The sequence below is a fragment of the Trachurus trachurus genome (genome assembly GCF_905171665.1).
Source record: "Trachurus trachurus genome assembly, chromosome: 15".
In the NCBI taxonomy this organism is placed as follows: Eukaryota; Metazoa; Chordata; class Actinopteri; order Carangiformes; family Carangidae; genus Trachurus; species Trachurus trachurus.
Window position 1 is genome coordinate 18482667 of NC_139906.1, and position 25304 is coordinate 18507970.

The following is a 25304-nucleotide window of genomic DNA, read 5'->3' on the forward strand; positions in this document are numbered from 1 at the left end:
TTCCTGCGTTCACTAAAAACGTCACCATTTACCCGCGTTTGTTGAACAGCCCACTTTGTTTGGCGGGACTGAGCGTTGAGACAGCGGCTCCATCGTTTAATCGGTAACGTAGTGACAATATTGCACATTAATTCTTCGACCAGTCGCTGGTGTGATAAGCTGCTCCGTTTGTTTTAGAGCTCGGTCGACTTCAAGTGAGTTTCCAGGGCAGCCTGCAGTGTGTGTGTGTGTTAGCTAGCATCTTTCACAACCTAACAGTCAGAGTTGTGTGTGTGTGTGTGTGCGTCCAGCTAAATGGACTCTGTCACAGATACCGTCCTGATAACGTGCGTTTTGATACTCATTAGTTAAGTCTCAGAGTCGGGCTGCTGGTCAGGACTCCTTGTAAATATATTCAAGCTTGTTGCTAGTAAAGTTAGTTGTCAATGTGTTGCTAGCTCACGGCTGCTACGCTTGTAAGTTACCCATGTAGGAATAAATATCACAGTGACGTTAGTCTTTGCAGACTGGTCAAGGGCAGCTTCAGCTTGGACAGATGCAGATCAAAATATGTTTTGTTTGTGCTTTGTACACATGTATATATACGTATTTCTAGTCTTCACTTGCGTTTTCTGATGAATTATAGTAAGATTAGTTTGTTTAACCTCAGTATAGTTTGATGATAGGTAGTAAGTGAGATTAGGTAGGCATTTATTTTATGTTTTTTATTATTATATTAACTGGGTGAGTCACTGTATTTTTGGAATTTCATAAAGTCAGGGTCTTATAAGAGGTCAGACAATTCTTCTGTCCATGCTTCTTGTTGTTGTTGTTTTTTTTTTGTTTTTTTTTACCTTGTATGGATCATGGATGCAACTAATGATCAATCGGCTCATCAGTGATTTCCTGCAGATTATCTTTTTTGATCAGGTTGGCCCTAGAAACATAAAGAATGAAAATGTCTAACATATGACATCTTCATATGTGTTATTGTTACTAACAGTTTGAAACCCAAAGAGTTTCAGTTTACTGTGTGATTTAAACAAAGCTTTTGTAGTTTGCTAAATACAGTATGTAATTGAAAAATTAAAAGATTTGCTTATGGTGTTCTGCCAATCAACAAATTGATTAATCAGTGAATTGACACTGATTTGGACCTGCATGTTTCAGTTGCACCAGACATCCTAACATGGTGACCCAGCAGCTTTTTCTCTGGTGGCACATTAAAGACTCTTATTTTCCTTTAGGATTTGGCACAATGCAGTTTGGTAGCAGACGAAGAAAGATTGATACCAGCCCTCAGACGGAGCTGTATGGACATGCTCTGCAGTTCTACGGGCAGCCTCCTCTTGAAAACATCTCCCTCTCTGAGTTTGAGACATTTGCTGTGGACAGAGTAAAATGTAAGTACTTGGTCTCATACCATTCAAATTGCTTTTGGATAATGAACATTTCTGTAAGCACTGTATTCTCTGATGTCATGAAATACATTTTCAGTGTGATTAAACAAGAACATAATCGTCTTTTAATGCCACTGCAGTGTTGAAGACCACCGAGAACTTGGGAGTGAGCTATGTGAAATTGTCAGACGACTACAAGAAGAAACTATCTGCTGAGTCTAAAAACCTGAACTTTCCTTACAGGCTTGACGCAGTGAGTATGGCATACATTGAAAACTGCAGTGCAGCTTGTGCAAACTGTTATTGAATACCAGTGTGAAATCCTCACCCTCAAAGCTTTGTCATACAATGATTTCTGTGTTCATAATCCCAGTTTTGGTTTTCAGATGAAGCCTACACAACATTCATCTTAAATTGTCATCGCCTTTTTTTTAGGTTTTAGGCATCCTTTTTCAGGTTGTCCCAGAATGGTGCATAAATGTGCATATTTCAAACAAAAAAAATCTGTCAAAATGTTTATTCAAAGTAGCAGCTGATGAATTACATTTATGTAACACTAGAGGCCTGCACCTCTGGCACCATTACCAGACAGAATCTAAATGTCTGATCTAAATGTTTATCTTTTTACATATGTTCAAATTAATTAAAAATCCCCAAAGCCCTGAGATAATTTAAGGGATAGCAAAAGCCGAGAGAAAAGAAGAGTTGAAAACTACAGCACTGTAATTTAAAATGCTTGTTACCTAGATACCCAAGGATGATAAGAAATCTCACATTGGACAAGATGAATATGAGAAACGAAGAAAGGATCATATCTCCCACTTCATTCTCAGACTCGCCTACTGCCAAACGTAAGTGAAAATTATTTTAGTATTTAATAACAGTTGTATCTTTTTGACAGCAAATGCTTTGAAAAGCAACCAAACTAAATATTTATTTTTAATGTGATCTTAAAGGGAAGATCTCAGGCGTTGGTTTATACAACAGGAAGTTGATCTTTTCCGCTACCGATTCGATGAGTTGCCATCCGATCAAAAACGTGAATTTCTGCACAAAAACAACCTGCAGTACAACACAGTAAGTTTCTGGAAGCTGTTCTTTTGCTTGAGTTTAATGTTTTTATGCATTTCAGTGAATAACAGTGTGCATCACATTTCCAAACTTAAAAACTCAGTATGTAATGTTATTCAGTTGTATTCTCACTAGATGGAGCTGTTTGATCACTGTAACTGGGCCAATGAATGTTGAGGGCTTTCTTGTATGGTGATTAAAAAGTTTCATTTTTCTTAATTTATTTATTTTGGTCAAACATTGATTAAAATGATATTTCACAGATTTAAAATTTACATAAATTGGCAATTTTTCTAACACTTACATTCCTAATAATGTGAAGAATAAGTCTTTGTGTCAGTGTCTTTTGTCTCCCTCCTACTTATGTGCATCTAAAATCACACTTTAAAGAAAGCATGCAGCAGGTTTTCATAAGTGGAAAAACTACTGAATAATTCATCAGCGCATAATGAGTCTAGCAAGGATGAAAATGGTGCATTCATTTGATAAATGACATTTGGTTTCCATGAGCTTCAACCTTCATTGTATTAACACTGACATAGCTCTGTCTTTGCAACTCTTCACTGAAATTCATCATCCCCTTCAATACCTTTTCAGATTAGCGCCACGGAGAAGGAGGCTATGAAGGACCAGCTTGTCACGTCCAGTTACGGCACCAGTGGAGTCACTGTTGAGAGTCAGGACTTCTACAAAGTAAGTTACTCATCTCTGTCAATTGAGTCCATGAAGAAAGTTAAGTGATTAAATGTGCCTCCATAAAATCGTTTCTAAACCTTTTAGTTCCCAGCAGGTGAATGAAATGTGCAGAATGTAGACATAGGACCATGAACTAGCAGTTTTAACATTTGTATCGTAACAGCCAATCAGAAAATGCTTTTATGTTAAACTCACCCGCTCCTCTGTAATTATCTTCAAAGTGTTTCTTCTATTCACTATCAAGCTCCATCATTTCCAGCAGATGGTCGTGTTTCTGTAATTTCTGAGTTTGGCTCATTTTAACAAAGGGGTGTCCAGACTCAGCCCTGGGGTGTTTGCCATGTTAAAGGAGCACTCCACCAGTTTTACCCCAAATGGTGTCATCGGAGTGATCTCAGATCAGGTTCACCTGGCTTTAACACAAAAAGGCTGTGTTTAAAACTGGAGATGTGCGGTTATAAAGTCACATTAGCTAATCAGGAGAGTTTCTAAAAAAAAAAAGATGCACTTTGCACTTCCATTATAGTGGAAATCTCTGTCCTTGTGATTCTCTCCCCGAGTTTCTATTTGAAGCCATTACTAAGTGATATACTGTATAACAGAATACATGTTTATTTTAGATCATTTTCTCTGAGTTCCTCTTCTTAATGCTGAAGCATTAATCATGAATATTAACCATTAATTTTTGATTCTGACCATCACTATTACATGCAATAACTCATTGCAATCGGCTGTCATAGAGTGTAACTTCTGCCTCTGGGCCAATGTTATGCTTGGTATAATTATCACAAGAGCTTTCTCACTAGTGTCATCAATTCTGTGTGTTCCTAACTTAAGAAGACCAGCCACTCTTAAAATACTCTTTAAAATGAAATATTGATCATACTAAAGTAAATCCTAGTACTTAGGTCTATGTTTTTACTCACCTACCCCCAGGGCCTATATTTTGTCAGATGGAGTCAGACCATCTTATAATATGAAATAAATAAGCAACTATTCTTCCCTTAGGCAGTTTAAATCAACATATTGGAGAATGCATACACTCCCAAATGTGTCTGACTGTTTTGTAATACTTCTTAAGAAATGTTTTGACATAAGATTGTCAAATCATTAAATGTTAATATAAGTGTAGGAATCTCTGAAATTGGTGTGGATGGGTGAACCTGAAAAATAATTGCCTGATTGACAGATCACCATCATAACCTTTCACAGTTGGGTAACTTAAAGACTGTTTGTCTATTCATAAAAGGGAAAGGAGAAATGTCATGGCCTGCTACTTGATTTTGCATTTTATTCTTGTTGTGGACAGTCTCTTCATTGAGAATGTAAATCATTAAACACTTTATGGAATATCACAAGAATAAGTCTTAAATCCTTGGATCGCATTTTAAGTAGCCAAAAAACATAAAGGGCAAAGGGTTGGCATCAACATCCTGACACTAAACATGCAAACGGAATATTAAAAGATCTCTTGTGAATGCATGCATTCTTTTGTTTTGTTTTTTAAAGGTTCCCTTTCAAGATGCCCTGGATCTAGTGCGAACAAGGAAGGTGTACCTCAAAGGAGGCTACGTGTACATCCCTCACCAGGACATTGTTACCATTGTTCTCAATGATTTTCGCACAAGGCTATCTAAAGCCCTCGCAGTAAGTGTTTGCAGCTCTTTGCTGTTTTTGAAAAGCTCAATAATGGGTCTTATGTGATGTTCCAGAAAGCTCACAGATGAATGAGAATATGAACTTGGGAGAAACATGGCAACTTCAGGCATACTTCACAGCTGCAGTTCATGGTGTAAACATGTAGCAACAACTTACCATTTTCTTCTTGTACTTTGTGAATGTACAACTACAAGGCTTTAATGCAACACACGTAACTCTGACCACAAAAATAATCACTATCATAGATTTGAATGAACATCTTTCTGACTCACTCCCACCGCTTCATTTTACATTATATTCTGAGGTGTTAACGTCCACGCCTTGTACATGTAGTTTCTGTAAATGGACTTTGTGTATACAGTAACCACGGGTGCATAAGGCATAATATTAAATTGGCTGTTCCCTCGAGAGCCCCGAGGGCAACTGGAGAAAGTTGTGGTTCAAATGAGGGGAGTAAGTATGCACACATGACATAAAATGTCTGGAGGGAAGATCGGAGGACAGCTAGTGTGAAAGTGCTTATTCTCCCTATGGGCATGATGTTTTTTTTTAAAAGGAGGTGGAAGAGGGTCTGTGAAGTCGCAATATCGGAACAGTTGTGCATTGCATCGAATGCCCCGAGGGTTGTGAACCATGATGTTTTGGGGACCAGAGGCGTTTTTTATAATACATGTGAGGAGACAACCTTGGTTCAAGTTAAATCGCGGTCCACACCGGGGAGCAGGCACAGGCATGATCAACAGCCAAAGGCAGTGGCCATGTACGGTTCATGAATAAGGCTTCTTCTTTCAGAAACACAGACGATAGTTAGTGTACAGGTGATTTAGAAGCCACAGACAAATGATATGAAAATTATCAAACATGCAGTTACAAGGACCTGCAAATCACAATTGTATTTGTTGGTGAGTGTGAATATCACACCTGAAGTCACTATCAGAGTTGCATTGGGAAATCCATTGTTGGATCAGAACAACGTCTACAGATGTAACAGCCACAGGAAACCATGGTGCCAGGAAAGGGGGAAAAAAACACATTCATTAAACTATTTTTGAATGTGAGAGAGTGTATAATTAATATGAGGGATCAGTGTTTGCAGTAATTGCACCCACCTTCTGCTGAAAATAAACCCTGCAGTTTTTGCCTGTTAACACAGCAATGATTGTTAGACCAGATTACTGCCATTGACACAGCACTGCAGATCCTCAGTCCCAGACAAACAGACAGTGGAGCTCATCCTTTGAGTTTGCCTGAAGTGAACTTATCTGCTACGAAGGTTTTGTGTCAGTAGAATAGATACTTGCTACTTCTCTGATCATGCATGCCATGCGTCACAGATAGGGCTGGGCGATAAAACGATCTCGATTCGGGATTGCGATAAATTTTTGATCGATTTCGATAACTGGCTATGGTAAGAAAGTGGAGAAAAGTCCAACTGTGAAAACACTGAACTGCTTGTGACGTTAATTCTGCGGTAACACACCTCATATGTTGGCTCATCTACGGCGTGAAGAACATGCACTAATACCAGTGCCAATATCAACAATGTCAGTCAATTACATGATGATCATTTATACAAGCTATTCAAATTTAAAGGTGTACAGAAATGGCCGTTTGTCCTGTTTGTCGCGCCGAGTTGTCACGAGTTGCCGCACGAGTTTACCCGAGTAAGGAAAACTAATTTGATTGGTCGTTATCGAGCGGGCGGGATATTCAAAGCTTGGGGCGAGACCAAGCTTGGTGTGTGTGTGTTGTCTCAGACGTTTGATTGACGGATGACGGATCCAATATCAGTGGCTGATGAATCGTGAGCAGGCTGACGTATAATCCGTGCGCCTGCATTATCCAATGCGAAAAAAAAAGCCACACTTTCATCCCGGATTTAATCAAAAATAGAATTTTGTACAAAGTTTGGCCTACATCGTCTGATCAATGAGTTATTACACTAATTGTATGACCCAGAGTGGGCTCAAATTCAAATTTATTTTCTGTACAGCTTTAAGTTTTTTATTTTAAACATAAATGTGGAAACAAAAAAATATTTAAAAGATAATCAACCATACATTTTGCGACCCCCTTGCAGTACCGACCCCCTGTTGGAGACTTCTGCTTTAGTAGTTTGAGCAAAGGTTAGATTGTGTTCTGCTGTCCATTCCTTGTATGCAATCAAGTCGTCACTTTCAATCAGGGAAGTTCTAAGCTAATGCCCATGTTCAAGTCAAAGAGTGGACTCTGCACAGCCACTGATCTAAAATGTCTATTGACAAACTGAAGCACTCATCTAAGACTCACTGCCGTGGAAGTCTAGAACTGCACCGGCTGTAGAAGTGACTCTGGTGTCCAAATAATGATTGGGTTGCTCTAATATAGAACGCTGTTATCTCTGTGCTAATGTTGGTATAGTGGGCAACATTTGCTTGATTTGCTTTAACCTGAATACATTTCCTCCATTACAGCAGGGCAGGCGGACAGGATTAGAAAAAGAGACAAAAAAACAAATAATGAGGAAAACTTGGTCCAGTTCGGCCATTCTCCAATTTCCTGGTAATTATCCGGACCACTAACTGCTGGAATGGAATAATGCTCCAGAACTATTTCCTTGTAACTGTGCCATTGTCACTGTTTCTGTGTTACTATAATGGCTCTTCTCCACTGGGGACAGCAAGAGGACAGTGCCAAAAATGTGCCATTAAAAAGGCATGAAATGAAAATCTGCTTCTCCATATGACTCCAATGACCAGTTGTTGGTTCTATGTTCATTTCAACAGATAGAGTCATAATACTAAGCATTTTTTGTGTGTGTATCTGTAGGGCAGACCTTGAAAGGGTTGATAGTATACTGTTGCTGTTTGGAGTTGTGTTTATGATGCAATTTGACTAAAGCGTTTTCATGGGGAGAGATGTGCTTATATCTCTGTTTGCTTTTGAATTAAGAAAATCCAGTCTGACTCACAGCTAAAAAAGTTCACATCTAGCTGAAACTGACTGAGGCAGCGTGTCTGGAATTTACTCCTGATTGATAATGTTCACTTGTTTGGTTAAATTTGGATAATGTGGTTCCAGAAACATTTGAGTCTTAATGAAGTGATTGCTTTTCTTGAGTTTTGTTCAACCCTGTTGAGCCAATCTGATTCCATGACCTTGTATTTTAACTCTTGTTCTATGTTTTACTTAATCTTGGCACACCTGCAAATGGTAGACTGCTCCACTCTTTTGACCTACGCTGCTGCTGACCATCACTCATTGTGATGCCTGTCTCTCTGCAGCTGACTGCCCGCTCCCTACCAGCAGTGCAATCTGATGAACGGCTCCAACCACTCCTTAACCACCTCAGGTAAGCAGCAGGATTGATAACTTTGTTTCCATTTTGCCAGGACCCTGTTGGAGGAAAAAAAAAAAAGAGATTTAGGAGGATTGATCTTTGGCAGCGAGGAGGGCTGGGGGCTTGTGGCTGGTCAGAGTCAACCCAATCTGTCCCTGTAGACACGTCCAGATGTTGTGGGAACGTATGGTGCCTGGCTACGTGTACACCATCATCTACAGTATTTTTATTGTTGCTTACCTCAGTCTCGAGGCAATCAGAAATATGCAACATATGCATCGTGTCTCCTACGATTTCTCACGCGTTGCATTTCATTAGCCTTCGAATAGTGGGGGGCATGTTTTCACCTTGTAAGTGCTTTTTGGGATTTATTACATAATTGATTTAGAATTTTAAAATGTAATGTGTTTTCATGATCAAATATTAGATTAAGCGGAGCTCAGTATGCAGGCCAACTCCATATGGTTGGTGTACCTGCTTTGTCGTACTGTGAGCAGACTGTGATCAGCATCTGTGATGTGGACACACTGCAAGTGGTTTCCATAAGAGAGGAATGGTGCAGTAAGAGCTGTCGCTTATCTTGATGTATTGTGGGGTTCAATTTTGCAAAAATATGCAAGCCAAGCCTGTCACTCGATACGAATGCTGCCCTAAACCTGCATCTTGTTTTATCAGACCTGCATTGCAATATTAAAAGACACCTAAAATGTAAATTTAGTTAACATATTTAATCAAATACCAGTGCTGCCGTCTGATACTAAGGCAGCAGATATCTTGATGTAAAAGCCAACTTTTACACTACTGACAGCTGAAGTGAATCAGCAACAGCAGGAGTTTGCATGAAATAGTAGCTTAATGACAACTGACTTAATTTCAGCTTCAATAGCCAAGAAGAGCAACTCAGAGCAGAGTGAGGGTGTTTATCTTACTTGAGATAAAAGTAGGAGCATGAATATAGGGGTGGGAGAAGTCGTGTTGCCCGATTGTTGTTGAGGATTAGTGGGCAGGTTGTTGAGATTAGTGGGCAGGCCACTAATCTCTGTGGTGGGGGGATTGGAGGGGGGTTATATGAAGCACTGCCACATGGGAGTCGATAGATTGCCAAAGTCATCGACTTAAAAATCTACTGCAGCTTAGCAGTTTCAAGTTTGTTTGGCAGGACGTTGAACAGCATGTGTTTTTATTATTGCAGTTCTCATCATTTGAGCTGTGTCCAGTCTTTAGGTCTGCCAGGTATTATATCTAAGAAGATTTGATTTAAGTTGAGGAAACATTTCTCAGAAAATATGTTCGTGTTTCACGGCAACCCCAGTTGCCTTTTAAAAATTGCATTAATATTCCCAAAGGAATACAGTCTCATTTGTCACAGTCCTGATATTTTTCACATTTTTTTTTGTCATTTCAGTCATGCCTATATGGGACAGGATTACAGCATCCAGAAGAATGTTGGGAAAATCTCCTTGGAACAAATTGATTCAGTGAGTCGCACTGACCATTTATTCTCGAAATGTCAAGTTGAGGGTGCCATGTTGCCTGGGAATAGGCAGTGTACAAGGGGAGAATGAGGCTTGTGTAGTTGCCCTGGTGGCCCACAGCGAGAAATGAATAGAAAGTGTATTTAGTGTCACATTAGTTGTAATCAGTCAGTTCACATTATGTTCAACATGTGGGAATTTACAGGTACTGATGAATTACATTAGTTTTTGTTTTGCTTGTTAGTCATTAAATGTGTTTTGCCTGTAGCTTTCGGGCAAGTCCTTCCCACTGTGCATGAGGCAACTGCACCAGTCTCTGAGAGAGAACCACCACCTCCGTCATGGAGGACGCATGCAGTACGGCCTCTTCCTCAAAGGGATCGGCCTCTCTCTGGAGCAGGCGCTGCAGTTCTGGAGGTCAGAGTTCATCAGAGGAAAGGTGGATGCAGACAAGGTAATGTTGACAATTTTAATTTTATAATGTCATGATACAAGAATGTGCCAGACCAGTCAAGTAAAGTTAAAAATGATGACTATGCTAAAGCAACACACAACGGCAGTGTTAATATCCCAGCAGCGCCTTGTCCTTTCCTGGGTGCTTGTCAATACTTGGTTTGATGGTGCTTTTGTATTATTGAAGAGGCCCCATCAAAGCTGTATTGATAAAAGGGAAGTTCACTGATTTCATCAGTACTACAATGAGTCTAATGAAGACTTAAGTGGTTTGCTGATTCAGTTGTAGCAGCAAAACAGTAAAGACATTAAAATTGTGCCACAGGAAGGGAACATCTTTTCTTAATGTGACAGGATATGCCACAGGCAGAATCTCATGAATCATACTGTTTGTTCTGGTTGTGATACTTTTGATATTAAATGTATTAGAAACGAGTCAGGACCACACCAACATTTATTGAACAGTTCTGAAAAAGTTTGGTTTCATTTCCCCAATGAGTCCATTAGATAGCTGCAGACATGTTGTTAGACAGCGGGCCTGAGTTGGCTTTGTCTGAGTACATGGTTTTTAAACGTCTGATCTTAAAAGTGCTAATGCCTGTCCTTGTTGAGTGTAAAGGAAATAACTGCTTTTTAAATAGTTAATTACTTGGATAGCATTGATTTGCTTTTAGGAATATGGCTCTATACACTAAAGACTGTTAGTCTGCCTCACCTTGGTGGGCCTGTATAGGAGATATGAGATATTGCTGATTCAGATGTGTATGTGGCTTCTGACTGAGTAGTTTTTTAATGCTTGAAATCCACACAGAGACCTTCAGGAATATGTTATTGAGATCTTATGCATGAAACATGAAAATGTCCAGTAAAAGTTAAGCTATTCTTTTATTTTTATTTTATTTTTTTATGTGAAAATTTGATCACAACACTCTGAGCTGTAAGAAATGGGGAAAGTCTTTCTTCACTGCTCTCTGGTGTTCCTAGAGAAAGAGGTGAGGTAATAAAAATAATTGTTTGTTGCAAAGCTTCTTCACAGGTAAATATCAAACCAGCATGATCTGATTGCTCTGTGGCACTGTAAGAGACTTACTGTATGTCATCAGCCTCGTAAGCTTTTGACCTGTTTTTGTAGTAATTTCTATTTCTGTAAATTATTTTTGCAACGTAAAAGCTTAAATTACAGTCTCTGTGTAGCTCTCTAACCTACTCTGATAAGCACCCCATCCACTGCTTAATCTCACACATAAGTGTGTGGCATTTCTGAGTGCTCATCAAGAGATGCAGTATTAACAGCGTGCGAGGTGCCAAGAAATCATATAATTGTGCTGTGCTGAATAGAAACCCAGTGCAGCAGTCTGGCACAGCAGTTCATGTGAATGGGCCTTGATCCCTAAGCGCTGTTGTCTTTTAATAATGACTTGTAGTAGTATAGTGGATCCATTTGTTGGTGTCCCACTCCCTACCATGCCACTCCAGGTAGGCTCCTTTTGTTTTCTCCAGTCCAATGATGTGTTTTGCGTCACTCAGATAATGTCTGAGTGACATTGTGGGAATATCCTGATCCTGTTTCCTGCTCAGTTTTTAGTTATGAGATGCATTAAAAGGACTCTGACCAGATTCTTTATTCACAAAGATGCATGGACGTTTAAAATTCAGACACTTTGCCATTTGTAAGGTTGTTTACTTACATCTCTTTGCAATAGAACAAAATACACTGTCATGCAACTGGTTAGAGACTCACATGGTCTAAATTTATGCCGTCTATACAGAAAAGGCCCATGCCCAAAATCCCTAGTAAACACTTTGTGTAATTTATTTGAACATTCTAATTCTTACCAAACACAAAACTGTTGAGCTGTTTCTGTCACCATGGAAAATCACAAAACAAAAAAAATTCTCTTTTTATCTTATATTAATCGTTTTGTTTTTTATAATAGAAATCAGTCTTCTGGTCGGTTGGTGTTAACTGGCACCATCACCTGTAATTTATTCTAATACCACACAGTGTAAGGAGAAAACATCCTGCAAACTAACACAACTATGTAACTATTCTCAGGCAGAATGTGAACCAAAAATATCAGCAGTGATTGTTTTTTTGTTGTTGTTGTTGTTTTTTTTAAATTAGTTATTCACTGGAGAACAATTTAGTCTTCAGTCTCCAAAGATGTAATTTAGTCTGTTATTTTTTAGTTTTTATAAGTGTACACCCCCCCGCCCCACCACAAAAAATAAAGAAGGATTTTCATTTGAGCCATTGAGAAGTGTCCCATCTATCCCCCGTCACTCTGCTGTCCCAGAGACTGTCTCTCACTGGCCCTCAGTAGGACTGGATTCACGTTACATCCCTCTTTGCTGGCCCCATCTCTGAGGTAGCATGTACGAGCTCCAAGAGAAAGTGTGATGGGCTCTGCATAAAGCCCAGCTCTTGTTCCACAGCAGAGGCAGCAGAGTGGTGCTGACCAGATCGCAGCTCTCACAGTGATGTATGTGTTGTGTCAGGGACTGCACTTTGTGGCAGGCTGCACAAAGCCTGCTCATTAGTATGCGACTGGCACGAAGAAAAAGATGGGAGGCAGCGATGCCTAAAGGGAGGCCTGGAGGAAGAGGCAGTGTAATATTAGACTAGAGGGAGAGGGGAAAATTGATGAAATCAACTTGATCTAACCATTTTTCCTGCCACGGAAGTCAGCCAATTTATTTGGAGGAGTGTCTATTTGTGCCACATTTTAGTGTGTTGTTTAGCCTTAGGGTTGGACTGCTCCAAACTGCTTGTTTTACAGATGTTAACTTCAGGTTAATTAATTTCCACTAACTGACACCATTTTTCACATTACAGCATTGTTTTTTCCTCTGGGGTCTTTTACGACCATAGTGGAGATTCATTGGATGACACTTTATATTAACTGCTCTTAAATTTGGTTACAAATGTACACCATTTTATTTTAATCACTGGTATTTTCAGTACATTTCAAAGAAGCCCCAAGCTCCTCCTCGGCGAGGAGGAGGACGAGTCTTTTTTCTTGAGGAGATCTGAGAGAAATTATCTCACGATGTTTGTCAGTTTTTGCTTCTTTTTTCATCAAAAAAGGTTGAGCCATATAAATAAAAGCCCTATTCTTAAATAAACAGAATAGTGCATCTTTATCTCATAAAACAAAAAGTCTAGAGAATGACTCTTGGTTTTACTGCTGGTGCTGAACATCAGTCCAAACTAGGTCCATGCAGATGTGTAGCTTGTATTGGATTTACCAGGATAATTTGTTTGGTTTGTGATTCTACTTGTTCATTTCTGACAAAATGACCATTTCAAAAAGCAGTCAACTTCTTCTCCCTGCAAAACTCGTTACCTTGCGTGCACTTGGGAGTGTTTTATAGTCTCTCACCTTTTATTGTTTTTAGGGTGTGAAAAGGCCTGTAGTGCAGATTAAAAAGTATTTTAATGGTATTACATATAAGAGGGATTGGAGCTACAGACACATCAGTCACTATGGACTCAGCCTAAGAAGCCATGCCAAGTTTACATACACACACACACGTACATAATCCCTTTGATTGTGTCCTATTTCTCTGTCTCCATTGCCGCAGGTTTTTGTGAATGTGTCCTAGAGTGTGGGGGGATGTTGCAGCGATGATGTAGCCCCACGAGCCAAGATGTGCACTAGAAGAGCTGCGGCTCTGCTCCTTTAATACATCTTTTGTGCTTGTGTTCAGACTCGCTACTCTGATTTTTCTCAATTTCATCAGTTTGGAGGTCAACAGTATTAGAGTAGATCCAGGATTATCTAAAGTGTAGGCTGAAGTGTAGGAACACAGTTGGTGATTAGAAGAGGCACTGGAAAAGATATTACAATTTTTAAAGAGCCGCATTCAGCGCAAGTAAAAAAAAAAATGGGACAAGAGGAGAACAAACTGAGCTGTGTGTAACAGGGGGATCTGAGTACAGTGTTGAGACAAAATCAAACATCAAAAACAGTTATATCTCATCAGTTATTAAACATCAAGGATTTGACTCTGGAGCTATTTGCAGTTCTGTGCAAAGGCTTTTGTTACCTGTTGTTCATATGAAGTTTTGTCTTTCATCAAACCTCCTCAGTCTTAGAGATGACCTGGCACTGAACTTGTCAGCTAAGTGTTTTTGTTTTGTTTTGTTTTTTTTAGATCACACAGGATCTTTTTAATGCCCTAATTATTTCATGTAGTACACATTAAACACACTTTAGTGCCAGAGAAGTTCCAGGATCAGTTTTAATAGAGTAGGGGGGTCTTAAATTGGGAAACAGCCTCTTGAATCCGTAGAAGCTCTCAATAATTAATATTTGATTTATTGTACTTAAAGAAGATTTTATGGGTTTTTAAATTGCTATTGCAGGTTGTCACATTAGCAAGTTCAGGGGTTTTATTGCAACATTAATGTGTTATGATCTGGTGCAGTCATGGTGATTGTGTTCTGCCACTGTCGAAGCACACAGTGTGTATTTTACTGTTTGAGTTTTAGAGGCAGGGTCCTAATAATTCATTTTTAATGGTTGCTCAGAAGCACGGTACACATAAAAGGAGTTGGCTGTGGAGATTTTGTGGAATGACCCCCATCAAAAAATTATATAAAGGATTCTTTGCTTTGGAACAAACTGGACAGAATATGGCGTGAAGGTTTGTAGAGGTCTGGCACTTAAAAGTTTATTGATACAGTTCACTTGTGTCCTTGACTTTGGGGCTTTTCTTTTTGGGAAGTCATACAAATATTTTTCCTGATACTAAAGCAGGGGCTCACTTAGTTTGTTTGAAGTCAAACCCTGATAAACTAGGAACAGACAGACAAAGCCTGGTTTTGTTTGACTGAATTTAGCTGGTCAGTGCATTTGTTTGTCAGTAATATTTGGAGCTTGACAAATGATTGACTGATTAAAATGTGGATGCTCAACATGTTTGTTTAAATACATTTCATATCTTCTGCCCACCTGTTGCTACAAGAAATCATCATTCCATCACCACTTACTGTATCGTTTTCTAGATTTATGAGTCAGTAAATTAAATAGGTACGAATGCCCATCACACCATCTTGAAATCAGAAGAGCTACTTAATGCGCTCATTTTATCCATCAGCAATCCTAAACCAAAGACATGTGGTTTGGAGCAAAAACTTAAGAAGCACACAGATTCAGTAAAACTACATGCTCCACTGAGACATTGCCTCTATTATTAAACCTATAATATGTGATTAGATTGTTAACTCTGATGCATCAATGAATAAGCAGCATTTTGCTGTTGTAGGTAGTTAACAGTTACAGTTTGTTCAGTCCAGTGGTTCTCAACCCCAAACAACCCTCCAGTGGGTCATGAAATAAATCTGATTAGTTGAGGAGCGCGGCAGAAAAGAATGAAAGTTAAGATATATAAACACGTCTTTATGTTTTTGGACTTTAATTGTGAAATGATTGGACATTTTGCCCAATAAGAGAGTTTAAATGGGGAAATGACACTTTGGGAATGAAACAACTATTGCAACCATTGCTTGCCATACTAATATGGATCTGATGCATTTTAATAAGGGATGATAATTAACTTTCCCACTGACCAAGAGAATAATGAAATGCTACGTTTTAAAGTGGAATACTAATACATCATATTAGGATTTCCATTCTTCTATTTAAAATATACTCCTCACATTGTGTCAAAGTGGACTCTGCAGGACAAGGAGCATAATCACAGAGGGAAAGATGGCCGTATTAAGGCAGCCATAATTCAGCTATCTCGAGTGTGGCGACACCTCTACAGCAGGTTCTCTCTAATAGCTCTATATTTCATTGAGGAAAACACCCTGTCAAAACTGACATGATGTATGACAATGTCTCTTTTCACCCCAACCTTGTCCCTCTTACACTCTCATCCTCACTAATGCCCTCTCTTCCTCTCCCTCTCTGTAGTTTGACAAAGCATATGCCTACAGCATCCGCCACATGTTTGGCAAAGAAGGCAAGCGAACAGACTACACCCCCTACAGTTGCATGAAGGTGATTTTATCAAACGCACCCAGCCAAGGCGACCATCATGGTGAGTTGACGGCTGTTTGGAAGAAGCCATTACCCGTGTGATAAGCCACTCAAACCCTAATTATCGGGCTTTTCAGTTAAAAAAGAATTTGGCTTGGAAATGGGGACACAGCAGCTGACTGTGGATGTTCATCACCAGAATCTCTGCACGAACAGTTTTCACGTGCTGAATGCTGTGATTGTCCATTTTCATAATAAATGATTAAAATGCATTTTTATGTTATGCTTGTAGGATGTCCGTTTCGTCACAGCGATCCAGAGCTGCTGAAGCAGAAGCTCCAGTTCTACAAAGTGTCTCCCAGTGGAATCAATCAGGTGGGTGTCGTCGTGTTGTCAGTGGGTGTCTCAAATGGCTTGCCTCAACATTTCTTTCCTGAGCTCATGAAACTCAGGAAATATGTTTTTTGTTGTTGTTGTTTTTGCAGTGGGGGTGTAATAAATAGAATTTGTGTACCGGTAGTTCATTTAGAAGCTGGAAAATGGCACTACTGTTCACAATACCCTCAGTGGCAGAGGGCAGCTGCTCTTAGACAGGGTTTTAGAAGTGGAGCTTTAATTACAAGTTGAAAGTAAAGGCAGCACAGAGGACTGCAGGGCCGAGGGCAGACAACACCAACCTTTGACTGACTGCAGGTACTCAGAAACCAAAATATTGAACAAATTAAAAACATGACCTGGTGATGGCGCTTGATGAAAAGTTGATGGATCCTCAGATTTATTATTTGATGGCTGTTCATGCAATGTTGTCAATATATGTAACTCAAATGGCACATCAACCTCATGATTGTGCCACAGGAAATACAATTTCACAGGATACATGAAATCTTTGATTTGCTGGAGGCACTGCATGAAAAGTCGAGTCCCGATTCATCCATGAATGTGCGTACAAACTAGTTGCTTTCGCAGAGTGACCTACGATATTTCTGCAACAGTGGTTTATTTTCTTTTAAAAGACCTGGCAACTGTCTTATCTTAATGTGATAGTGTGGATGTTTTCTCAAATCCCTGAAGAACCTTCCAAAGTACCTTCCACAAATACAAGTGAAGTAGTCACAGAACACACAAGTGTGATACTTAGCAAAAGAGAAACGGTTCCCTCTTTTGCAAAAGAGAAAATAGGAATGAAACTCACAGCACAGCCAGTGTTTGCCTTTTATTACCCCTCTCGTAGATCTAATACCAGCCACAGTGGTTGAGCGTGCTAGTGGCAGTATCAGGCTGGAGGCAGCCTTCAGGAATATAGAGAATAATGAAGGAGCCAAATACAGGCAGATTCCTCACTAGAGTCTCTTTCTTAGTGACTGCTGAAGACCTTGGATTTATTTTTCAGAAGGTAAGTCACCCTGAGTGTGCAGTAGTACTAACACTACAGTGGGTTTGGTACACGAATGTGAGAGCCCTCATGCGACCCGACCAAAGCCCGTGCTTCAAAGTGGCTCCTCACACCGTTTGCAGCTTCACAGAGCTTCAGAAAGGAAAGAAAAAAAATAGAATAGAAATTAAAAAATGTAGATGTAGCAGGAGAGCAGAAGGTGTAATGGTTTCTAACAGTTCCTGCGTGCTACAAAGAGTTGATTCAGGGCATGAATATTTAACGTGATCTGTTTTGATTACATTCGCAAAGATTTCCTGAAGGATGCACTCTCTGCTGTCTTAATGATTTACGAGGGATGTTTGTGTAGGTAGTTGATCGAAAGCCAATTAAAACAATTTTGATTACAAGAGTGCAAAATCACAAAAAATGTTGGCAATAGCATATGAAAATGTTCTGTGCCAGTATCTGAAGTGTAACAGTTTGACAGTGTGAGAACGCGGTTGAAATTTCAACTCTGATGTTTTTGAACTTCTCTTTTTCTGTCCTCTACCCCATTGTTGCAGATCCTGGAGCTGGTTAAAGGAATGCACTATCAGCTGGCATGCCAGAAGTACTTTGAGCTGACACACAATGTAAGTTCAGGTTTTAATTTGGAGCGGGGAGTACCTGCATCAGACGCAGGTGTTTGGTTCCTCACATGCGATGCGGAGAGGCTCGGGAGAGAGACCCAGAACTGTCATCACATCCATCATTAGCTGGCTGTCATAGCCACTTAATTTTTAAAGGTTTATTATAGCATTCAGATTTATTTTGTCCCCTGTGGATACTTACTTAATTTAATCTGTTTAAGTTTGGATGCTTGAGTCATCATCCCTTTCAGTCACACTCAGAGTCCTGGCTTCAGAGAAGAGCAGTGACTGGGGGGGAAGAAAAGACAAACAAGGTCTTTAACTCACTGTATTTGCTTGTGACTACAGATGTCATTCATGTGAGTTTAGCACATTATGATCAGCAGTTAAATACACACTCTGGTTTTCTCTCCCTGTCCTTACTGCATTTACACCTTCATATATCACATACGTATATGAGATGAAACAGTTATTTTTAACTCTCAAACATAGTCGTAGTTAATTTTGGGAAGTGATGCCAGTTCATACATTTTGATTTTAGTGAGCGAGTTGGTGTCCTTGAAATGGCAATGACAGTGTCTACACATACAACATGAAGAATATAAGAGTAGCTTTGATGTTAGATTGTTTTTTTATATAAATTGGAAATGCACTGATTGTACAATAGCTCTCAGACACAACAGCACTCTGTGTGAGACATCTCTTCTTGAAGTAGATCAGTAATTGCGTAAATTGCATAAAACTGTGTCTGACAGTGGCTGAAGTTGTTTATATTGAGACATATTCACTATTATGTAACTCGTTAAAAGCGTCATCTTTTATTTACTTACTTAACACATTAAAACCTGCTTATTAGAAAGTTTTTTTCAATTAATATTCTATAAATGTTGTTTACAGTGATCCTACAGTTTTTTTTTTTTAATGAGTAAGAAATAGATGATTGACAGTCTGAACATTTAGTCAGTCAGCCAAGTTTAAAACACTTCACTTACTGAGTGATGTAACATGTCCAATCTGCTAACATTAGCCTTCAGAAGCTACCAGTCATATCATGGACCTCATAAGGCTGTAGCAGCAAAACCCCAGTTTTTTTTAGCACAGTCAATGTGCTAAAACAATTACATGTGTCAAAAAAACAACCTTGAATATACCTTAGATGACTGACAGTTGAAAAAGCCAGAAGTGTGTTGTCACCCTTCCACTGCAAACGTATGTAGTTAAAGTGTTTGCTATTTTTACCTGTTGAGCTTGACAGAAATCATTCAGTACCAAAGTGAACTGCATTGTGTCCAAAACTGTCGCAGTAGCTTAAAACGTTGATTCTTCATCATGAAAGGTTTTGAAAACATCACTCACCATTAACCAATTGTTTAAAAACTAAAGGTCAGCATTTGAAAGATCCAAAACCTCATCTGTTCATTGATTCATAGGTTTTTACTCACAATGAGTGATTTTGACATTTTATTTCCTGAGAGGACGTTTCATCTTTTCACTGTGCTCCGACAGAACAGCGAGCCGGTGACTTAACTTGCTAATGCGCCTGTGGAAGTTCTCCTGATTTTAAATTAGGAAATTTTTGGCAAATTAAGCAAAGCATTTCACATCTCAGCCAACGAAGCAGATGTTATGTGATCATCTTATAAACGGTGACATGAATCGATCAATCTGCCACCAAACTCCCGACTCCCGTGAAAACCAACACCCACCGCTCCTGTCTTCTCTTCTCTTCTTTTTGAGCAGATCGAAGACTCCGGTTTTTCACTGAACCACCCCAACCAGTACTTCATCGAGAGCCAGAGAGTTTTGGGCGGAGGCAAGGACGTGAAGCGAGAGATGGAGACTCCACAGAGGTTGCAAGAAAACTCTGCCTCCAAAGGATCCACAGCAGCAGCACGAGAAACAACAGCAAATACCTCCCAGGATTTGGCGGAGATGACAGAGGATCTGGACTCTTTCTTTCAAGATGCCTGATTTTTTTTTTGATTTTTTTTTTTTTTTATTCCTTTCATTTACTGTGTACATGTAGAAATAAGTGTCTGTCTTTTCTATGAGGGATAAAAGGAGTGGGGGGAGGTCGATATTCTGAGTTGATTTGAAGAATCTGTTCCTGACTTATAAAGTATTAAATTTGCATATTAGTGATCTTTCAATGATCAAGTCCTTTTTTCAACACAGCAGGGTTTCATCCGGCCTTAATGCAGCATTATTTTAATCTCAGCATCATTTTCTACCTGATAAAATTCCGCGGCGGCGTCTGTGAGGCTGCATCGCTCACTGAGCTGTGTAACCCGTGTGTTTAAAGGGATAGTTCAACATTTTAGCAAATTGGACCATTGACATAATCCCTATAGTCACAGAAGTAGGTTGGTTTTTTCCTCCTCAAACTCTGAGCAGCTCGCGGCTCTGCTCTGCCGTTCTAAAAATAGCTTGCACCGACAATTAAAGGTAATGAACCTACTGCTAAGACTATAGGGATTATGGCAATGGGCCAATTTGCCCAAATGTTGAACTACCCCTTTAAAGTAGCCTCTTGGTTTGCTTTATTTCTTTGTTTTCACTCTGCTCTGGACTCAGATGGCTTATGCACAGTCTCAGTGCACTGTGTTTTGGCAGGAATGCAGTTTTGGGGGTGATGACTAGAACATTTCCCAGCTGTCTCAGAAACAATGTCATTGTATTTGCTGGCAGAAGTATGGATGAATGGTGGCAGGGGGATGGATGAAAATAAATAATTTCCACAGTTGTATTATACCGCCTTGGAATATTGCCTCATAGTGCACAATGCAATTTATTCAAAGCATACGTGGTCAGGAGACATTTCCTTTTTTCTTATCTCCAACTGCCTGCCCAATAATTTGAGGAAAAAAGGTGGCTGCCTGAAAGTCAAGGACCTTTAGCACTGCTGTGATGTGGGGAACAGACGGCGCTCCCCTCATCTTGGTTCTTTAGGAGCTCCACTTTTACTATACATTTTACTAGATTACTAACTTTAGATCCAATTAGAGGTGCTGAAGAGTTGGCCTTGAATTATATGAATACGAATGTGTTTCCAGGGGGCAAAAGGAAATAATTGAATGATAGGATGAAAACCATTCTGTGATTTAATTATTGATCATTTTAAATCTAATTTAATGTACCAGATGGCATCGGTGTCAAATGTTTTATAAAAAAGAAAAAAACTGTGTTTCTGCACCTTTCTCAGCAGACTTTGACACTTCATCACTGTCATGTGCTTTTTACGTCAGAGCTCAAACACATGGCTTTTACCAGAGCTGCATATAGCTGGAATTAAATTAGGTCTCAAAATCCAGGCATGGTGCTTGACATAGAGAGGATTTATCCAGTATAATAAGGCAACTGGATAACAGTGCGCAGCCGGGCTGCTGTCAGCAAGAGACCCTTGATGTTTAATATTTGGTAAAGCATGACTACATTTGACAAAGCTGGCACTTTCTTAGACTGTGGGCAGGCAGTTGACTAGAACAGTGTTTATCTCCTCCGAATGGATTTACAATCATTAGTCATGAACTTGCTTGCTTTCGTCGTGCGATTCGTTCTCTTCCCGTACTCATTACATGGGCGAGAGGTGTTCTGGGGATGGTGCATTATCCGAAAGAGCGAGAAATTCAATCCAAGACCTAACCGCAACATTTGTTTCATGAGCCTCACATGGAGGCCGACATGCAGGGAGCATCTGTATGCAGGGATGTGTGGCGTAGATGGGGTGAGGCTTTTGTTGCAGCCTCGTGAATGTGCTGCAATCTGGAAATCGTAAATGCTGCAAACATAACATCCTCTAGTTGGTTTGTATTGTTTCCATAAACAATTATTAATGCAGATGTAAATAAGAAAGAGATGAAACATGGGGAGAAAAACATCAGATACAACACAGAGATGTTGGAGTTACAAGTGCAACTGTTGCATTATGATGTGAAGTGCACCAAAATAAATCAATAGGTCATTTGTCAGTGGTATTGAATTCTCAGCATTGAGTCCATTGTACATCTCTATTCAGAGCGTGATGCTTCTCTTTGTCCTAATATAATTTTGCCCAGGGGGCCAAATGTGCAGCAGTTTGATTTGTTATTTAATATGCCTCACCAGGAGCAGCTCTGGTTCATTTGTGGGGATTTGTGTCTGTTTTTTGTTTTCTATTTATTTTTAAGGATTAGATAACGCCCCATAACGCATACTTGTCGTAAGTCTCGCCCCGGAGCTGTGCAGAAAAACTAGCACAATTTATTTGATAAATGCCTTGTTCCCGATTTCAGATTTTGTGAAAGGTTGTGAAGTCATGATGGAGCTTTAATGTTTCAGTGGGAGGAAGAGCAGATTATTTTGGGGGTCTTTGGTGGGTTCTTGTCAAATTATGAGTTCTGCACTCACTGACTTTGTCCTCACTGCGCTGGGGTCGCCGCCACACTTGGAGGAAATAAATAAAGATTATAAAGTTTGAGCAGATGTGAAGTGAAGTCTGGTTGAGGTTAGGAGCAACATTTAGGCTGAAGAGAGCACAGTGCATGAATTGACTTTTGTAACTAACTCAAACACTGACTCATTTAGTCTTAAACGCTCCTCTGTTAGAAGTTTGTGTATTTGGACAGAGTGGCAAAAAGGGTGACATTTAATTCCTTTACTCTGTAGAATCACTCAAATGTCATCCATGAGTACGTTCCCTATATACTTCACCCTCCACCTCCGAGTCCCACTGGGATGTATTAAACACAGCGCTCAGATGTTTACCTGTGGAGAAAAATGTACCATGAAAAACATTACTTCCATCTGCTAACAGCCTGAAGATTATATTCAGAATAATATGTAAAACCATCAAATAATACTAAGTAGTAAGTAGTTTTCTATTTTAGTAATTTAATTTCCCTCTGAGAATTCATATGACTCACCACCAGACTGACATTTAATCAAGAAGTGGTCCTGGAAGATGACTGAATTTGAGAGTAGTGCTACTCTTGCGACAGGTTGCAAGGCTGATAATGGGAATCATATTAAAAGTATATTCTAAGCATTATGTTTCCAAGATTAAGAACCCTGATTACCTTTTATATTTTGTTTCTTCTTGGCACTGGGCATGTCATCTAAAGCAACATGACAACGTTTTACTCTGGAATCTAATATTAAATACTGAAAAATCATGTAGAAATAGTCTGGAAGTACCCAGGGGTGCTAAACTCTTAATTTATACTATTTTATTGATATCACTTAAGCTGTTGTCAAACTTTTTTTTTTGTGCTTAAAATGAACCAGATTTCTCCATGTTTTTAGGATGTGGAAGAAAAGCACCACAGACAAAAGACAAACACTCCGGGAACTGGTGTTTTGCTCTTGAGGAAAGAAACATTGTTAAAATATAAAAGTGAATTTAGCTCAATCACTGTAAATAGGTGTCCTTCTCAGTAATGCGAGGATGCACCTGTTGGCATCACTCCATCAGTCTAAATCTGGAGATCCACTAGTGTCCATTACTGTCTCTTGGTGACACTTGGTATCGATCGTAACACCAGATGGAAGCATCATTTACACTCCCATCAGCATTTTGTCTAATTCATGTAAAACCTGACAGTTCTTGTTAGGATACACAGAGTGAGATTTTGGTCCCTTCAATTTTACAGGAAATCTAAAAAAAAACAACAACAAGCAAACAAAAAATACATTTCCCAAACCAAACACAGAATTATCCAGGAGATGTGACGCGATCCTGTTGGTTGTAACATTGGTGGCTGCAGCTGTATGTAAACTCACCATTAATCCCCTGGGTGTTGTTTCATTAACCTGACAGATGTGTGAGCCCGCTGCTCATGTGATTAACTTTAACTCACAAACTCATTCACTCTTTCAGAGCTCCGCCTGGAGACGCACTGTCGCTTTGTGTTAGACTTTATGTTGGACACGACCTGTGAAAAGAGGGAGAGTTGGTCCCTGCTCCTGCTCTGCTGTGGTTAAAGCAGGCTTTAATCACTGCGGCACAACGGCAAGTTTGTTTTACCCCACTTCACACTGCTGTGACTCACGCTTGCCTGGTAAACACACTGACCATCTATTTGATTTCCACACTAGAGCTTATACCCGGGTAGGACACGTTCCTCTCCACAATTATTTTTCCCATGAGTTATTAAAGCTTAGAAGAGAGAATGTAATGAGATCATATTGCTCTATATCCACATTTGACCTGAAAATGACTTTACCCATAACAACACTCTACTTCCTACTACTTATATGACATTGTTATTGCTACATCTATATATTTAAATACCAAAACATCATCAGTATGTATTCATACTCTATTGATCACACTGAAGGATACATCAATGAGGGATTGTTGGACATTTTGGGGATTATATATATCTGACTCTCAACAAAATGTGAAGTTGTCACTTCAAATAAAATTACAGATTAGTTAGGAGCTTTTTTTTCATTCAGATTTTGTACCTCAGCTGTACAACACAATGTGGACTATGGCTGCTCTATAATTGCTTGTGGTTTAACACAACACAGACTATAAGAGTACCATGTCGGGGGTTGAATGTCTGCTGTCAGTCCAGGAAAAAAAGGTTTTCCTCTCGCTACCAGTTAAGTGGATTCTGTCACACATGTTAAAAACAAATCTGCAGCAGAGTGTGACACATCAAAGGAGAAATGGAAAGCAACCCCCCCTCTTTGTTAATGGGGGGAATTGTGGAAGCAGGGACTGTGGGATGTTGGGGAGGGGGGGGGCATAATGGCCCTGACAATCAACCAGCAGAGTGCCCATCCTTTTTCCCTGCAGGGGGGTGTTGATGGAGACAGAGCGCTGGAGCTTGTTGATGCTCCGTGAGCTGACACAGAGTTAGCGGGCTGAACCGACGACGGGTGATAAGAATCCAAAAAATGGGTGAGTGCGAGGAACCAGAGTTAAGAGTAATCCTCTGGATTTCCTCTTTGACATTGATCGATTGATGAGCCGGAGCTCACACTAGTCCACCAGATTGCCCCCTTGTGATTGATGGATAAATACGTTTTCCTCGCCTTATTTTCAATGTTTATGCCCCTTAACATGACAGATAAAAGGCCTTTTTTCTCTCTCACACTACCACTTCCAATTTGAAGCCAACATTTAGATGAAGAATGTAGCTGATATCTTCTTTTGGTTTGAGCTTATGACTCATGGCTCATGTGTCTATACACGGTTTCAAATTCTACCTAATGCAACGAGAAAGGGAAGTGATGCTCTATACCTATTAGGCATGGCTATAGTGACAAAAAA

General features: G+C 39.7%; 1 protein-coding gene across 2 annotated transcripts; it reads left to right on the plus strand.

Moving 5' to 3' along the window:
• Positions 1-33: 33 nt before the first annotated feature.
• On the plus strand, positions 34-20017 carry prim2 (DNA primase subunit 2; the record flags this gene model as incomplete). Of its 2 annotated transcripts, none has more annotated exons than XM_083987717.1 (14): positions 34-103; positions 1227-1382; positions 1520-1632; positions 2127-2230; positions 2336-2456; positions 3048-3143; positions 4656-4793; positions 8069-8136; positions 9530-9602; positions 9868-10053; positions 15977-16103; positions 16335-16417; positions 17981-18049; positions 19787-20017. In XM_083987717.1, the coding sequence occupies exons 2-14, from the start codon at positions 1238-1240 to the stop codon at positions 20015-20017; spliced, it is 1554 nt and encodes a 517-aa protein (XP_083843843.1). In that variant the 5' UTR covers positions 34-103; positions 1227-1237. The 2 variants fall into 2 exon arrangements, with proteins under 2 accessions (XP_083843843.1, XP_083843844.1); XM_083987718.1 differs by having other exon boundaries at positions 52-194.
• Positions 20018-25304: the final 5287 nt, after the last annotated feature.